The sequence below is a fragment of the Mixophyes fleayi genome, chromosome 4 (assembly GCF_038048845.1).
Source record: "Mixophyes fleayi isolate aMixFle1 chromosome 4, aMixFle1.hap1, whole genome shotgun sequence".
NCBI lineage: Eukaryota > Metazoa > Chordata > Amphibia > Anura > Limnodynastidae > Mixophyes > Mixophyes fleayi.
In genome coordinates this window covers 129,070,749-129,088,648 of record NC_134405.1, presented here as the reverse complement: position 1 = coordinate 129,088,648, position 17,900 = coordinate 129,070,749, and the positions used below count along the sequence as shown (strand labels likewise).

Sequence of the window (17,900 nt, the reverse complement as noted above, 5' to 3'; positions counted from 1 at the left end):
AGTGACTAAATTTCACATTAGCCAAGATATTGTTATTCCTGCCTTCACTTGTGACAGGTCTTTGGGCCAGCAGAGTTCTAGCCCTCTTTTAGATGTGGTCAGAGCCTTGCGGATTTATGTAGAACGTACAGCTTCTGTACGTAAGACGGACTCACTTCTGGGGGTAAATGTATCAAGGTCCGATTTTTCAGCGTGTTAAAATCGCGGAAAATCGCGGGTGATAACCTGCGATTTTAGTCCTAAAGTCATCAAATGTATTAACCTGCGATTTTTACCCTGATCTACCAAATCGCTGCTTGTCTCTGGCACTTTTCTGTGATGTAAAACACTCTTGTGTTTAACTTTTCTGTGTTGTCCTTATCTAGCTGCGAGATTAGTGAACACATCACTGTTACACTGTAGCTGTAGGTCCCGGCAGCTGTCAAAAGTTATAAAAATAGATAAAAGTTTTTTTTTTTAAAAAAAGCGTGAGGTCCCCCCACCCGACCACTATTATCCCTAGTGCTGCCAGCCTACTGCTGGTTACGTGAAAATCTGGGAAAAATTTGCGTCTGGACTCCCCGATTTTCACTTAACCAGCACTAGGCAAACCAGCCTGGGGTGGGTGGCAATATAGCAGCGAGACACGCAGCAGGGGTTCCCCTGCCATAATAACAACCAACCCCAGGCTGTTCAGCACTGAACTGGATTCCCTAGGGAGTGGGGTCCGCCAAAAAAAACAAGTGGCCCTCCCTCTAGGGACAACCAGCCCAGTGCTGAAAGCACTAGGGCTCTTCCTACCCCCGTGGGCTGTGGGTAGTAGGGTTATATTGGCGATACAAATGTAAAAAAAACAAACAGATGCCATTTTGTTTTGTGGAACTACAAAGCCAGCCAGGGTGTCATAAACAGTCTGGGCATGCTGATACTTGTATAACTACAAGCACCAGCATACCCATGGCATCCAGGGCATGTTGGCACTTGGAGAACCACAAGTGCCAACATGCCCTGACACCCACGGCTGGCTGGGACCTGTAGTTCCACAATACAAAATGTTAAATAAACCACTACTGCCTCATTCAAACCACATACATTTAATAAAAATAATAAAACCCCAATAAAGACACTAAACACCCTCATTTATACCACATAATTTTATTAAAAATAATAAAAACCCAAAATACTCACCAGTGATGTTTTCTTCTGTCATCAGCAGCTTTTAAATATGTGAATACCAAGTCCCAATAAATATGTATCCAAAGTCCGGCTTGTAAAAGTCCAAAATAAATTTGTATCCAAAAGTCCGGCTTGACTATGTCCAAAATAATTTTGTATCCAAAAGTCCTGCTTGTAAATGTCCCAAAATAATTTGTAAATCCAGTAGTCCATGCTTGGAAAATTCTTAATTTCTTCTGGCCAAGAGGGCCCCCTTGTTGAGTGTCACACTTGTGTGTTTGGATGTTTTGTGTGCATAAAAATGCGCTTTCCAGGATAAAGTGCATTTGAAGTGGCTCTCTGTCACCTCTGAGTGTGTGCATGGAGAAATAGGCTTTGTGGTCCCCAAGGAACCAGCCAACAAACTTGTAAATTTCAAACTGCTTAGTTAGAGAGGCAGTTTCCCCTAAAATGCTACTTGCTGCTGAGGGGTCAAATACACCATGGCCATAATTAGTCAAGTATAAACACATTTCATAAATAACACAGTCATTATTATATGTTGTCAAGTGGTAGCTTTTGCTCTTTAAGAAATATGCATATGAAATTCAGTAGATATCTTTACTGCGTCTCTACAGTTGTTTACCAGATAAAATTATTGTAGAGATTATAAACACGATAAGGTGGAAATACACAGGGGATAATATAAACACCATTTAAATATATTGGTTATATAAAATGTACCACATACCATTATATGTGCTTTTAACCAGGATGCCAAGAACGCAACGTGGAATTACAGGAGGAGAAGAACCAAACTCTGACCTCTCTCTACCAGCTGCAAAATATTCTAAAGGTAAGTGTTTTAGCTTCCTCTGGATTAAGCACAAGCAGAGTTATTTCTGCCATGAAACAAAGTGAGTACCTCATCCCAGGCACCAGAATGTGCTGGAAATATGCAGGAGGGGGGAATATATTAAAAACTAAAATATTTAAATCGTGTTTTACTACTTTGTTTGGACTGAATACATGCAAAGCAGCTTTTAATCATGTACTGATACTTCCCTCTTCCATCTCTTATTCTGCCATTCACTGTTGACATTCCTCCATACATAAGAAGGTGGATCATTATGATTTCTAAGCATATGATGAGATACCTGTGTACTTTCTCTTCAAATCCAGATCTGGTTTGCCAGATTAGCTAGTTTCCTGACAAATTGGGCGAGTTTAGAAAAACTGTTTTTTAATGTGAAACTTGCTTGTTTTGCTGATATCCCGACCCTCGGGGCCCACTGCAAAGATCGCTTTTATAGACAAAATAGTGTCCCCCACCCTTTTCTCTAAACATGAAAACATATATAAAATGGGTTGGGTACGGTTTACCAATTACGAGAACTCCGACAAGGTTGACACCTACAAAAAAATTCGAGTGGCTAAAAAAACGAATAGACTTACTTGAAAACTGAAGTTCCAGATGTCCGAAGCAGCGACAAGCTGACAGGCAGTGAATCCGAAGACCCTGCTGTCCGGCACTTCAGTGTGACGTCAGTGCGACTTAAATCAATGTTAATTTAAAGCGGCAATGTCAGGTCCCCGCAGGTTAAGTGTTTAAACACTTAACCTGCGGGGTTTGCCGCTTTAAATTAACCTACATCTAAGTCGCGCTGACGTTACACTGAATTGCCTGTCAGCATGCAGCTGCCATCGGACATCTGGATTTTTTTTGTAGGTGTCAACCTGGTGGAGTTCTCATAATCGGTAAACGATTACCACTGTATAAAATGTCTACGTCTTGGAAAAAGTCTACAGTAATTGCACTCTGCTCTGCAAGATCTACAGTATATTTTCTTCAAGTTTTGAAGTTTCCCAGGTTTCCCTATGGACCGACACTGGGCCTCATTTAGAGTTAGGGATAATCTATCTGTAAGCAGGGCCGGATTAAGGGAATGGAGACCCCTTGGCTAAGGGGGCCTCCATTCCCCCGTGAGCCCCTCCCCCGTGAGCCGCCCACCATTCCAAGCAGTTACCTCTTTCTGCTCTCCTGTCACTGTAGTCCTTCCGCAGTGCGCTGTAAGCTCCTTACTGAGGAGATCTCGTGAGAGTGAGACTCATGAGATTTCCTCAGTAAGGAGTTTACTGAGCGCCGCGGAAGGACTACAGTGACAGGCTCAGCAGCATTGATAGGGCCGGGGACGCCCCCACACTGATCAATCTTGCCACTGAGTACTGTCAAGGGCCCCCTGGATGCCTGAGGCCCCTGGGCTGTAGCCCAGTTAGACCTCAGATTAATCTGGTCCTGTCTGTAAGGTGCAATTTTGCACCTTGGTAAAACTATGTTGCACTGCAGGAGGGCACATTTTAAATGTGTTGATAAATTTAGAGCTGGGCATTTTTCTTTATCGTACCAGGTGTTAACATTTTAAGTTATGGCTCTGGATGAGGCATTTCAATACTAACTCGCAGTGATAAAATAAAGCTGCCCAATGTGCGCTACATGCAAAAGCAGACAGTATTTTTCCTGCGGGCAAAAACTGCATTTGCACCCCTTGAATCGCAACATGGTTTGTCCAGTTGTAAATCTGCTCTTTTTGGGCCTCATTTAGAGTTGAGCACCAGTTACAGGGTTAAGTACACTTAAACTGTGGGCTTCAAAATTGTGCTCTTTTTGTGTTACAGCATGACAAGGGGACCTAGAGCCGCAGGTCTCCCTGTTCTAGTGTGACTAGCTTAAATTAACGTAGCCTGGTACTGGTTGTGGCTCAGTGTTTGTCCCTCCTCAGTAGCTATGACCAGTCCAGGTTAAAAGCGCTGGTTTCACATTTCAGGGAAGGGAGGGGCAGGGCATTTATGTTTTTTAAATTATTAATATTTCTTTTAACTAGTAAAGATACTTGCTGATGATCATCATCTTGAACATGTATAATATGCCTCGATTAGCTACAAATGATACACCACCTAACTAGCATATTTGAAGATGTGGCCCACAGTAACTGTAGTCTAATGACCAATATCTGTCACCTTATAAGATAGAAAGAAATCAGGTTGTTTTGTCATCCACCAAAATAGGAATGATCGTTAAATGTGCAATGAACTTAGCCATCTCCTCCTGCAGCACAAAATGTACTTTTTGCATGTGGGCCAAGCAAGGACCACCAGTACGCCCATCTCCTGCCATCAGTAGGAGAAACATTTTGCACCCTTGTAATCAAGAGAATCTTGGAGCTCTAAAACATAGTACTGGCCTTTTTATTTGTTTTTTCTTATGTTTGTATAGGATCTCTCGAAGCAGACTAAAGTAAATGAACAGGTGGTTAAAGTCCTGAAAGTGGACAATGAGACCCTGAAAATGCAGCACAAGATGGTGACTGAACAGGTAATTCCCAAAAACCACAATTCCATGTTAACTTTACCTCTGAAATGCTTTACATTTACATTTAGTAAACCTGCAAAAGGAGAATAAAAATCCTTCCCACATCTCTCTCATTGGGTTTGATTAACAAAAAAAGGAAATGCATCCACTACATAGTCTACCATATTTAGGACACAGTTGCCGACTCTCCCAGAATGTCCGGTAAACTCTTAAATTAATGGGAAATGACACAGACTTCCAAGAGAACAAGTAAATCTCCAAGGAGTGCTTCTGCAAGGTGGGTGGGGCCATGAGGGGAACATTGTCACTTTAACAAGCCCTGCCCACAGGGCCGGCGACACCGTTAGGCAGCTTTGGGGAGTACCCATACTAACATTGTCACTGAATGAGACATTGTTAGTTAGGCGGTGCGATCGTCTGCCAGGTATTTCCCCAGTGCTTACCTGTAAAGACAGGTGGTGCTGCTAAAAGGCAGCACTGCCTCCCTGCATCCCTCTGGCGCCAGTTCCTGATGGTCGTGACGTCACAATGCTGTCACTGGAGAGGAGCCGAGAGTCTCTTAGAGACAATGAAGAACAAGAAAGAAGCGAAGAAAATGAGAATAAAAAAAAAAGATAATGCAAATAATATAGAGAAAACGGAAGGAGAGGGGGCTGCAGAAAATGTGGAAAGGTGGCTTGAGAAAATGGGGGGGCAGAGGGGGCTGCTGAAAATAGGGGGTTGAGGGGGCTGGAGAAAATATAGAGAGGTGGCTAGGAAAACAGGATGAGAGGGGGCTGGAGAAAACAGGATGAGAGGGGGCTATAGAAAATGGGGGGAGAGGTGGATGGAGAAAACAGGATCAGAGGGGGCTGGAGAAAACAGGATGATAGGGGGCTAGAGACAATGGGGGAGAGGTGGCTAGAGAAATGAATGGAGAGGTGGCTGGAGAAAATGGAGGGGGCTGGAGAAAATGGGGGGAGAGGTGGCTGGAGAAAACAGGATGAGAGGGGACTAGAGAAAATAGGAGAGGGCTAGAGAAAATGGATGTTGGCATTAAGTTAGTTATTAAAATCTTGTTGACAAGAGGGCATGTGAGAAAAAAACTGTTTGGCAGGGAGGCATGTTTGAGAAAAACGGGTAGGCAGGGGGGCCTTTTGAAAAAAAAACTGTCTGGGAGGGGGACATATGCGAAAAAAGCTGATGAGCAGGGGCACATGTGAAAAAAAGCTGGCTAGTACACCTAGGGCAGGGGTGCATATGAGAGAATGGTAATGGGCAGGGGGACAGGTAAGAAAAGCTGGTGGGTACAGGTGGTATGTGTAAGAATAGCTGGTGGACAAGGGGGCATGTGTGAGTAAAGCTGGTGGGCAGTGGGGGATATGTTAATATGTGATGTGTGAGTGAAGCCAAGTTTTCTTTGCTATTTTCTGAAATCCTACATTTGGAGTCTCCCCTCTAGAAATCCTGCGTCTGCTCCTGGGCAACTGTGAAGCCTAGATAGTATTCTGCGCCAGACATCAGTGCATCTGGACTGCAGCCTTGCCAGCCAGCCAGCAGGAGGTTAGAGTTACTATTTTTATTTTAGAATTGTCAAGTGTGTGAGGGGCTAGGAAATGGGAATTGGGGGGATAAGGGTGGTAGCCGTGCGTCGGCATTCCTGCCCAGGCCATTAAACACCTAATGGCAGGAGTTAATGAAGCTGCGGCAAACTACATAATTATGTTCCCTGCACCTTTTCATTTTCTACCTTTCCTGTTATATCCCTGAAGCAATGTAGGAAAACTAGGTAAGTATTATTTGTCTTTTGTAAAAGCTCTAGATAGTGTTGATTCTTTTCAGTGTAAATTGGCTAGTTTTTTCTTACAAATGTTGTTTTATTTAATTAAAGTGCTATTTTTAGTTCTTGTAGTAATGGAATGCACAAAAAATTTCTAATAAGTTAACAACTTTCTTTTCTGTGTTCTAGGTTGACTATAGTAGCTAATGGAAGCTGTAACAATATTAATCCCTCTATACTGTAAACTGATAAATAACATTAAGAAGTCAATATAACTTTTCAACATTGAAGTCAATTTCACCATACACTTGCACATTTTGAAGTACTATACATGTTCATAGTATACATTATCGGCTAACAGTGAGTTATATGGCTACACAATATACTTACAGCTGTTTGTATTATGTGTTTACCATATACCGGTATGTTATTTGTTATGCAGAATGCTTGGGATTTAGAATTTTAAGGCTAAAACATACTAAATAACATTTAAATAAATACCCTTGCTTCCCCCTCCTCATCAAAGTGTTTAGCCGAGCTCGTCGCAGTGACTGTAAGAGGGAGCACCTGTCGATCATTATTATTACATTATTACCAATTAGCAGCAATCATTTGCCTTTTTTCTCTTTGTTTTTTTATATGGTTATATATTTTTTTTTATTATGGAGTGAATGTATCAAGCGGCTGTAAGTTTGCCTTTAAAAACATTGCTGTTTTAAATTATGACAGAGGTTTTAAAGTAACCACCAATTTATACATTTACCGCCATGTGTTGTACAATTGATTGTATGTTTATGGTGAGTTATTGTTTTCACTTTTTGCAGTGAGAAACCATATACTATACATATAATGTGACCACCATCAGGTTCATTGCTTCCAGAAAAAAATACCTATATACTCTACTATTTTATTAATAACAATATAACTATTTCTTGTCTCTTTCTGCAGCTGAAGGGTTTGTTCAAAGAGAAACAAGTCTTGGCTAATGCCTATAAAAAAATTCCGCAGGAGGAGAAGCCAACAGATGACTGGACAATGAAATCCAGATTAGTGAAGGTAATTTGTATACAAACTGAAATTCACCTCATTTGACTCTGAGTAAAAAAAAGTCCAGTGGAGAAATACACGTACAGTGTACTACTACTTTAAATGAGCTGGTTGTGTGGAAATAATCTAGTCAGATTTCTATAAAGAAAAACAATGATTTCTGTTACACAGCCATTTGGTGAACACTGCTGATCTTGGGGTATAAAGGGCTCTGTGCTGGGAGTAAGACACTAATTCTAACAAACTTGTCTGGCCTGATGCCCACCCTCTCAATGCCCGCTGGATAGAGAACAACCAGTTTTTTTAACAGTGTAAAAAGGCGGAAGCGCACTACGGATGTAGATAGGTACAGCAGCGGAATATCAGGATAGTCCAACCTGAGATCATACAAATATATAGAATATTCTGCACTAGACCTAAATAGTGAAATAATAAAATGCCCTAATATGGTGATATTTATCTTTATCAACTGATAATGAATGGTTCGGTACAATGGAATACAAAAACATAGAGTATAGTACAGCAATAATACAAATATATGTCATGGATATAACAATAGCATAAAAAATGAAAACATAATGGTTAAACTAGTGCCATGTTGCACTGGTGCTGATGGATTAGTGTAATCCAATGAGGGATTCAATCGATGGTATTGCAGAAAAGTCTTGGAGGTGAGAAATGTCCAGCAAACTATATAATGCCCAAAATAGAGGGGAGGAGAAAGATACTTGCACTTGGAAGCAATCTCTGGTAATGCAGCGGGCTAAAACAGTGTCCAGAAAAGAGAAGAGTGAGGGGTACTTGCGCTTGGAGGCGATCCTGAATATAGCGGTGATACTGAAGATGTCTAATAAAGTCCGTGTGAGGTCCAGATGGTGAGTAGGTAAACCTTGCGGTAGATGGTAAGTTGCCGGATGCACGGAATCAGGAGAGTGTGATGATGTATGTGGCGAGCGGAGTATTGAGCGGGGTATCGGCGTGCGTGCCAGACGTGGAACGCACGCTTCCTGGGTGTCCACGACCAGATGTGCACAAAACCCTGAAGTGGCGGGTGATAGGCCAACGCGTTTCGTCACCTAGGTGACTTTTTCAAGGCAGTTTTCCACTGCCTTGAAAAAGTCAGTTTTCCACTGCCTTGACAAAGTCACCTAGTGAGTGCCATAATGGTCCCTTGGAGTTACTGGCTGGTGTATATCTTGCCTCCAATTCAAATGTTGCCTTGGGTGCTGAAAAAGGTGAAGAGGGAGGGGGTGCTGGTAATTCTGCTGGCTCCAGCCTGACCAAGACGTTCCTGGTATGCCGACCTACTCGGCATGGCGATAGATCCGCACTGGATACTCCCTTGCAGGGAAGATCTTCTGAGCCAGGATCCATTCTTTAATCAGGACAGCATGACTGGCTTTGACAAGCTGGCGGATGAGGCCCTGATTCTCCGTAGAAAAGGCCTCTCTGAAAAGGTAATCCAGATGATGATTAAAGCCAGGAAACTGGCGTCTTCCAAAAATTATGATCAGATCTGAAAGTCATCTATTGGTTGGTGTGAAAGGTGAGGTGCCCCCACCTTTTCTTTCCATCTGGTTTGTTTCCTGGCTTTCCTCCAGGATGGCCTGGACAAGGGCCTGAGACTTGATTCCCTTAAAGTTCTATTTTCAGCCTTCTCTGTTTTTTGTTTCAAAGAAGGCTTGCTGTGTTGTTTGAAGTCCACACCTTTCTGCAGGGGTCCTTCATGTCCAAAAACCTTTTGATCCGCAGGTGGAGACGTGGGACCTTTAATTTGGTTCTTTCAGCGTTGCAGAACTCGCCGTTCGAATCGTTGGACTCTTCCTTTGAAGTTTCTGATCTGTAAGGTTACCTTTTTGAAGCTATTTTTTTCTGCAAGACTTGTCTCTAATTTGGTGGCTCTTTCCTGCAGGTTGCCCTTTCTGTTTTTTTATGCTAACAGGTCTTTTTTTTACATGCTAAGGCCTCTTTCTAACCCAATGTGGTGTCCAAATTTCATGTCAACCAGGATACTGTTATCCATGCGTTGACCCAGGACTTGTAATCCGGGAGTCAGGACTTACTTTTTCTCTTGGATGTGGTTTGGGCTTTATGAATCTATGTGGACTGCATGGACTCCTTACGTAAAAATGATGGTCTGGTATCTGCGATGCTCACAAATGTGGATGGTCGGGCCACGAAGCAGACAGTTGTAAGATGAATAAAGACTACCATTCATCAGGCTTATCTCTCGGAGGGCTCTCCAGTTCCAGATGAGATTACTGCTCACTCCACCAGATCGGTTACTGCCTTCTGGGTGATGTGACATGGTGCCTCAGACAAGCAGGTGTGTCGGGAACTACCTGGTCCTCCATCCACACGTTCACCAGATTGTATCACTTCAATCTATTTGCTTCCAAAGACGCTATTTTTGGCCGAAAAGTTTTATGTACAGCACTGTAACGGACTTACCTTATCCCCGCCGCTCCGTCCAGAAGCCGCACTTCCGCATCCAGGACCACGTGACCGCACTCGGAGGCGGTCACATGACCACAACCCAGAGGTGGGGATTTTGAATCCCCTTCAGCATAAAAACCTCACTCTGACACTCGCTGAGTGTCAGAGCAACACTTACCTGTTCCTGGCTCCTGTTCTTCGTGGATTGCAGTGTCTTTCAGTTTCCAGTGTCTTCTTGTGTGCTGATCTCTGCCTGTTTGACTTCCCTGGCTCTCCTACCGCTGTGTACCGACCCGGCTTGCTGACCATTCTCCTATTCTTGTGACCCGTGTACCGAACCTGGCTTGTTGACTCCGAGTTGCCTTCTGATTCTGCCTGACTCCATTCCTGTGTACCGAACCGGCTTGTTTGACTCCGCTACCTCCGCTTCACTCCGCTGTACTACATCTTTGGGCGAGCCTGGGGACCGCGACCTGCGACTCCTGGCAGCGAAGCCCACCCCGCCTTGCGGCGGTTCTTGGTGAACACCGGGGAGATCGTTAGACTCCGCACCTCAGGTAAGCCAGCGCTAATCAAGATTAGTAATAGAAGCATCCAGAATCTGTTACAGTTTGCTCTGACCATGGATACCACAGCTAAAGATCTGTTGGAGCATTTAGTAGGAAGGATTGATAAGCAAGAAGCTAACCAAGAGCAACTTTTAAAATTGCTCAATAGTCTATCTACTCGGTTGGATGTTGTCCAGAACACCCTAGTGGCTGGTGGATCACCTGGGCCGGCAGTGGCTCCTGTACCTCAGGTCGCAGCAGCAGCTTCTTCCTCACAGTTACGGTTACCTAACCCACCCAAGTTCGATGGAGACCCCAAGTATTGCAGAGGATTTTTAAATCAATGCTCCATACAATTCGAGCTTCTACCAGGGAACTTCCCTTCCAAAAAAACGAAAGTGGCCTATGTGATTTCGTTATTGTCTGGTCAAGCCTTAGCATGGGCTTCCCCCTTATGGGAGAGGGACGACCCCATTCTACATAACTCATGCAACTGGGGAGGACCCGCCTGTCAGACGAAGAAAGGGAGAGGAGATTTTGGAACAAGTTGTGTTTATATTGTGGAGAGAGCGGCCATCTTCTCAGTTCTTGTTCTAAACGCTCGGGAAACGACAGGGCCTAACGAGTTCAGGAGCTGTATCGTTGGGCCTCTTTTCTCAGTATCAGTCAGGTCCCAGAAGTAATGATTGCCTGTCTATTCCCATTTCCCTTCAGTTAGGACAAAAGACTTTCCCGCAGTCGGCTCTTCTTGATTCCGGAGCCGCAGGAAATTTCATCTCTGCAACAGTAGTTAAACAATTTGCTATTCCCTCACAAGCTTTGGAACAACCCATCTCTCTGATGGCCATTGATGGGGGAAGAATTCCTGAGGGGTCCATTCTGGTACGCACTGTTCCCCTACTGCTTCAGATAGGAGCGCTTCATCGGGAGAAGATTTCTTTTCTAGTAATTCAGAGATCTACCAACCCAGTCATCCTAGGACTTTCATGGCTCCATCTCCACTCCCCCACCTTGGACTGCAAATCAGGTCACATATTGTCCTGGGGACAGTCCTGCTTCTCTCACTGCCTACAGAGAGTGGTTCCTCCGAATAGTCCTAGACGTTCCCAAGAATTTCCTGTGACTCTTTTGCCTGAACCATACCAAACCTTCTCTGATGTTTTTTGTCAACAAGAAGCCACTAGACTTCCCCCTCACAGAATCTGGAAATGTGGCATTGATCTGATACCTGGTAAACCCATTCCCAGGGGCCGTGTTTACCCCCTTTCCCTCCCGGAGTCTAAGGCTATGGAGGAGTACGTCCAAGAAAATCTAAAAAGGGGCTTTATCCGCAAGTCTGCCTCCCCAGCTGGGGCTGGCTTCTTCTTCGTAAAAAAGAAAGATGGGGGCCTCCGTCCTTGCATTGATTACAGAGGCCTGAATGCCATTACCGTTAAAAATCGGTATCCACTGCCACTGATTTCCGAATTATTTGACCGGATTAAGGGTGCTACCATCTTTTCTAAACTTGACCTCAGAGGAGCGTATAACCTCATACGCATTAAGGAGGGGGATGAATGGAAGACGGCGTTCAACACCCGAGACGGCCACTTTGAATATCTGGTCATGCCCTCCGGGTTATGCAATGCCCCGGCCATCTTTCAGGGCTTTATGAACGAGCTGTTTCAAGACCTCTTGTACCAATCCGTAGTCATCTACTTGGACGACATTCTCATCTTTTCTCAAGATCTAGTATCCCATCGCACTCAGGTATTGGAGGTCCTCTCTCGTATCCGAGAAAATCATCTATTTTGCAAGTTGGAGAAATGCACCTTCGAGCAGAAACAAATTCCCTTCCTGGGATATATTATTTCTGGCACCGGTCTACAGATGGATCCCACGAAATTGAAAGCCATACTTGACTGGCCCCAACCTTCGGGCCTTAAGGCCACTCAACACTTCCTAGGATTCTCCAACTATTATCGTCAATTTATCAAAGGGTATTCTTCTCTCGTGGCTCCCATCACAGCATTGACCCGTAAATCTGCTGATGCTGGTATTTGGTCCACTGAGGCTATCCCAGCCTTTTTATTATTAAAGTCTCTTTTTTCATCTGCACCCATTCTTCAACAGCCGGATTGTTCACGTCCTTTTGTCCTGGAGGTAGATGCCTCTTCTGTTGGCACAGGAGCCGTACTATCACAGCGAAGCCCTTCGGGAAAACTTCATCCCTGCGGATTCTTTTCCCGTCGCTTTTTACCTGCTGAGAGGAATTATGGGATTGGCGACAAAGAGCTCCTGGCCATCAAGTTGGCTCTCTCCGAATGGAGACATCTACTAGAAGGAGCACAATTTCCTATCACCATATATACCGACCATAAGAATTTGCTTTACTTACGCACTGCTCGATGTCTAAACCCTCAACAAGCAAGGTGGTCTTTAGTCTTCTAACGCTTTGATTTTAACATCACTTTTCACTCGGGATCCAAGAATACGAAGGCAGACGCCTTATCTCGCTCTTTTGATCCAGCCGACATGGAATCCTTGGAAGATAATAAATTCATTGTAAATCCATGTCAAGTATTGGCAGCTACACACCTGAAAAAGGGTTGTCCTCCGGGCAAAACATTCATCTTGCCACATCTACACACCCGGCTCCTTCACTGGGCCCATCACTCTCTCTTCTCTGGGCATGCCGGCATTCGCAAGACCTGGGACTTATTGTCCCGAAGTTACTGGTGGCCTTCCTTGCTGGAAGATGTGAAGAGATTTGTTGCTGCTTGTTCCAAGGAAGAAACCTTATGGATGCTTGCTCCCATTACCCATTCCTGATTACCCGTGGTCACAGATCTCCATGGATTTTATCACGGACCTTCCTCCTTCCAAATCCTGTACTGTGGTGCTTGTGGTCACGGATCGCCTCTCTAAAACAGCTCACTTTATTGCTCTTAAAGGCCTTCCTTCTTCCTCCTCCTTAGCCGATATTTTTATTAAAGAAATATTTCGCCTCCACGGCTGTCCTCAACATATTGTCTCCGATAGGGGATCACAATTCATATCTAAATTTTGGCGGTCTTTTTGCAATAAATCCGGGATTAAACTTGACTTCTTTTCCGCATATCATCCCCAGTCCAATGGGGCTACTGAGAGAACCAACCAAGAATTAGAGAAGTTTCTAAGAATATTTATCTCTAGTAACCAAGACAACTGGGTGGACCTTCTCCCTTGGGCCGAGTTCGCCCATAACAACCATTTCCATGAGGCCATCTCTAACTCCCCCTTTTTTGTTCTTTATGGCTGCCATCCTAGGCTTCCCACCTTCTCTCAAATCTCATCTTCTGAAGTTCCGGCGGTGGACTCTCGGTTTCGTAACTTCTCCGCTATTTGGGAACAGACCAAGATAAATTTAAAGAAACCAACCACTCGTTCCAAGAAATTCTATGATAAAAGGAGAAGAATGACTCCAAGTTTTTCAGTCAGTGAGAGAGTATGGCTATCCACCCAGAACATTCGTTTAAAGGTTCCCAGTAAAAAATTTGCTCCCAAGTTTATTGGCCCATTCGCTGTTTCTGAGATTATTAATCCCGTAGCCTTTAGGTTGAGTCTGCCTCCCTCTTTACGCATACCCAATGTCTTTCATGTCTCCTTGTTAAAACCGATGGTAACCAACAGATTCTCCACCTCGTCCAGAACTCCTCCTCCTGTTGTGGATCAGGATCAAGTCGAATACGAGATTAAAACTATCCTAGACTCTCGTAAAGTTCAAGGTGCCATACAGTTCTTGGTGGATTGGAAGGGTTACGGCCCTGAGGAGCGCTCATGGGTAAGAGCCATTGATCTGCATGCTCCCCATCTACTTAAATCCTTCCATAAAAAATTTCCTTTGAAACCCTATTAGGTGTTCGGAGTCCACCTTTATGGCAGGGGGTACTGTAACGGACTTACCTGATCCCCTCCGCTCCGTCCAGAAGCCGCACTTCCGCATCCAGGACCATGTGACCGCACCCGGAGGCGGTCACATGACCACAACCCAGAGGCGGGGATTTTGAATCCCCTTCAGCATAAAAACCTCACTCTGACACTCGCTGAGTGTCAGAGCAACACTTACCTGTTCCTGGCTCCTGTTCTTCGTGGATTGCAGTGTCTTCCAGTTTCCAGTGTCTTCCTGTGTGCTGATCTCTGCCTGTTTGACTTCCCTGGCTCTCCTATCCCTGTGTACCGACCCGGCTTGCTGACCATTCTCCTATTCTTGTGACCCGTGTACCGAACCTGGCTTGTTGCCTCCGAGTTGCCTTCTGATTCTGCCTGACTCCATTCCTGTGTACCGAACCGGCTTGTTTGACTCCGCTTCACTCCGCTGTACTACATCTTGGGGCGAACCTGGGGACCGCGACCTGCGACTCCTGGCAGCGAAGCCCACCCCGCCTTGCGGCGGTTCTTGGTGAACACCGGGGAGATCGTTAGACTCCGCACCTCAGGTAAGCCAGCGCTAATCAAGATTAGTAATAGAAGTATCCAGAATCTGTTACAAGCACAGTCTGAGCATACCCATCCATAGGGGCAGCTTTGGAATGCCACCATGTTCAGCAGTGTCCCCCTAATGACTGTGCAAGAGAAAAGAGGATTTTTGTACTCACCATAAAATCTGCTCTCCTACCCTTTTGTTCTGACCGTTTTGAGTGTATGTTCCTGTTTGAATGTGCTTTAGTCCTATCCTTGGGGCTTTGTTGGTTAAGTAAACTGGTTGTCCTCCGTCCAGCGGGCATAAAGGTGGTGGAACAGGCCAGCCAAGTTTGTTAGTTTAGTGCCCTCTATAACCCATACTCAGCAGTGGGTTAAGAGAAATGGATTAAGAGAAACAGATTTTATGGTGAGTACAAATATCCTCTTTTTGATAGCCTAGATTGTGCAATAAATGTCCAATTTGGAACGGTAGAAGTGCAACATTTATGCAAATGAGATTTAGTCCTTGTACAAACGAATGTTATTTTATAGCAATAAATGTGTGTTTCCAAAGCCTATTGTATGTGTTTTGATGCTGCTAGTCCAAAAAATATTCTAAACACCTGGACCTGTGCATGCATTTCTGATGAGCTGTGACATTGTCGATGTTTCCTGTAGCATTAACACTCACTAAATTTTCAATGCTTTGAAAACATGCATTTAAGTACATAGTACTGCAGGGGAACAGAGAGTAAGAGCAAAATAGGATGGGGACTTCTGGAGCGAGAGGTAGGGAGAAAGAGGAGTGGGCTGCAGGGAAGAGCTGGTGGGGAATGCAGGGAAATAAAGGGGGGGAGAGAAGAGGGGGTGGTGTAGTCAGAGTCATATGTGTTTGTACAATATAAAACAGGGGAGTGAAGGGGTTGACCCAGGGTTGCATATGGAACAGAAGGAGAAACTGCAGGGTTGATATGGGAGGACTGCAAGGGAGTGATGTTATAGGAAACTGCAAGGAAAAGAAGGGGGTGATCAGAGAAGAGCAGGATAAAAAGGGAAGTGGAACAGGTGGGCCTGCAGGTGAGACAAAGAGGGAAAGCTACAGGAGGGGAGGTGTGGAGGTGTAGAGTCAGTTTCTACTAACTTGTTATTTATTTTATTATTATCTTAATATCCTTATTTTCAGGATATTTTTATATTCATCCAAGTCAACATCTTCCTTCGTTGTGCAGGGCATCCCATGTTGTCCCCTGCTGTCCTATAGTACAATACCATATTACCCATTTTTGGCTTGACAGACAAGTATACAAGCTGTGCTGAAAGTGTGCTGTCATTAAAATGATGTAGGGGTAACAGGAGAGAAGGCCTGCAGTGTCACAGTTGTGTAACCCACCGTCCCTTTTCTAATTAAAAATGGACAGAGGGATGTACATTTCAACCTTGTTAGTAGTGTCTGTAGCTCATCACATAAAGTTTGCATTACAGTAAATGCAGAGTAGTTTAAGTAATAGTAATTAAATCAGAAATTGGTAGCACATATAATCTTATGCTAAAATATGATTGGGTGTAATACTGTTGTTTACTTTCTCAGCTTGCCCTTTCTTTCAGAATGTGTTGAGTTCTATCCAAGCTCATAAGGAACACCAGGAGGATTTCAGCAAGGAGAAGGTGCAAATTAAGGAGGATCTCCAGAACCTACCTGGAGAGTCACAGGGAAAAAACATTGGCAAACTGCAGATGCAACTTGAGGAAAAATCAGAAAAAGTACAGTGGGAAATAATTAACTGTCTTCAGTATCCTTATTTTCCATAACACAGACCTTTAACCACCCTGATAACATAAAAAACTTTTGCAGGGCTAGTGAAATGTCCATGGGCTAAGCCACTCGCCCCTACTTCGGCGCTGCATTTCACCCCAGGGCTAATCGGAAGAAGGGGGAGGGCCCCAGTATATTGCATGGGGCCCCATGGCCTCTTGATCTGGCTCTATCAAGTAGTGCAGATTGCATTTTAATTACATAACCCCTGTTTGCATTGATGTGTGGTGGTAGTGTGTACTCCATGACACATACCTTGTGATGCCCTTAGGTTGTCCACCCAGCTGTAGATCAGTTTACTCATCCCAGGATATACAAAATAATGCTGTCTACATTTCAATTGTCCACCTAATAATACTGCCTACATTTTAGTTGTCGACCTAATAATACTGTTGATAATTTTATTGTCGACATTCAAACCCTGTCTATATTATGGTGTCGACCATATAATGTCTAAAATGTAACTAGTGAGCATACGTATCGCACACGTTACAATTGTGTATACACACACCTCATAATAGTGTAGAGAAAGTGTAAAAATGTGGCTTGTCAGTATTAGTTGCAACTTTCGCCTTACAGTACTTGTACACAATATAATAATGTAATGAAGTGTATAGACAAGAGAGAATAGTGTCTTCACAGTTATTAATAAATGTGAAAGTTGCATTTACCATTATCATTACTATTAATGTTTATTTATTTAGCTCAATCGTATTACTCAGCTCTGTGCAGAGAATATTTAATCATTCATATCAGTCACTGCCCTATTGCTTACAGTGTAAATTCTTTACCACACAAGCACAAACACTAGGGTCCATATTTTATTAGCAGTCAATTAACCAACCAGTATGTTAATGGATTGTGGGAGGAAATCGGGGCACCCAGAGGAAACCCACACAAATACAGAATATACAAAATAATGAAATACAAACATGTTATTTTGTCTCTTAAAAATTTCCTGCCGCAGTCCAAAAGTAAATATTCATTAAGTGATGCAAATAGATGGTCACAACTTAATTTAATATAGCACCAACACTAATGACTTAAGTACTATCAGCTATAGGGGTCAATCTACCCTCAGCCAATCAGAAGCAGCTAGCCAATGCTATGGTTCACGTGTGGGCCAGATAAGGGGGGTAAAAACAATGCAATTTAATCCAATAAACCTTGAAATATGATTGTCCAAGTTTGACAATTTTAATCACTCAATATGTGAAAACAACCGTATCAGTGTGTATTTGTAGATTAAATGGTCATAATTAAAGTATAAAAAATATTTTTTTTCTGTACATGCTCAGTATATTAAGTTGATCACATTTGCATTGTGTGTGTACAAATCGTTCACTTTATGAAAAGAGGTTTCAGTAAAAT

At 43.7% G+C, this 17,900-nt stretch overlaps 1 protein-coding gene across 1 annotated transcript in view; it reads left to right on the top strand.

The window, feature by feature from the left end:
* Positions 1-17,900, top strand: part of LOC142152032 (uncharacterized) — a 62,975-nt gene that overhangs the window by 41,327 nt on the left and 3,748 nt on the right. Inside the window, exons 24-27 of the mRNA XM_075208233.1 lie at positions 1,908-1,990; positions 4,409-4,507; positions 7,212-7,319; positions 16,322-16,477. Of these exons, the coding sequence (XP_075064334.1) occupies positions 1,908-1,990; positions 4,409-4,507; positions 7,212-7,319; positions 16,322-16,477 (446 nt within the window). The remainder of the gene's footprint in view (positions 1-1,907; positions 1,991-4,408; positions 4,508-7,211; positions 7,320-16,321; positions 16,478-17,900) is intronic.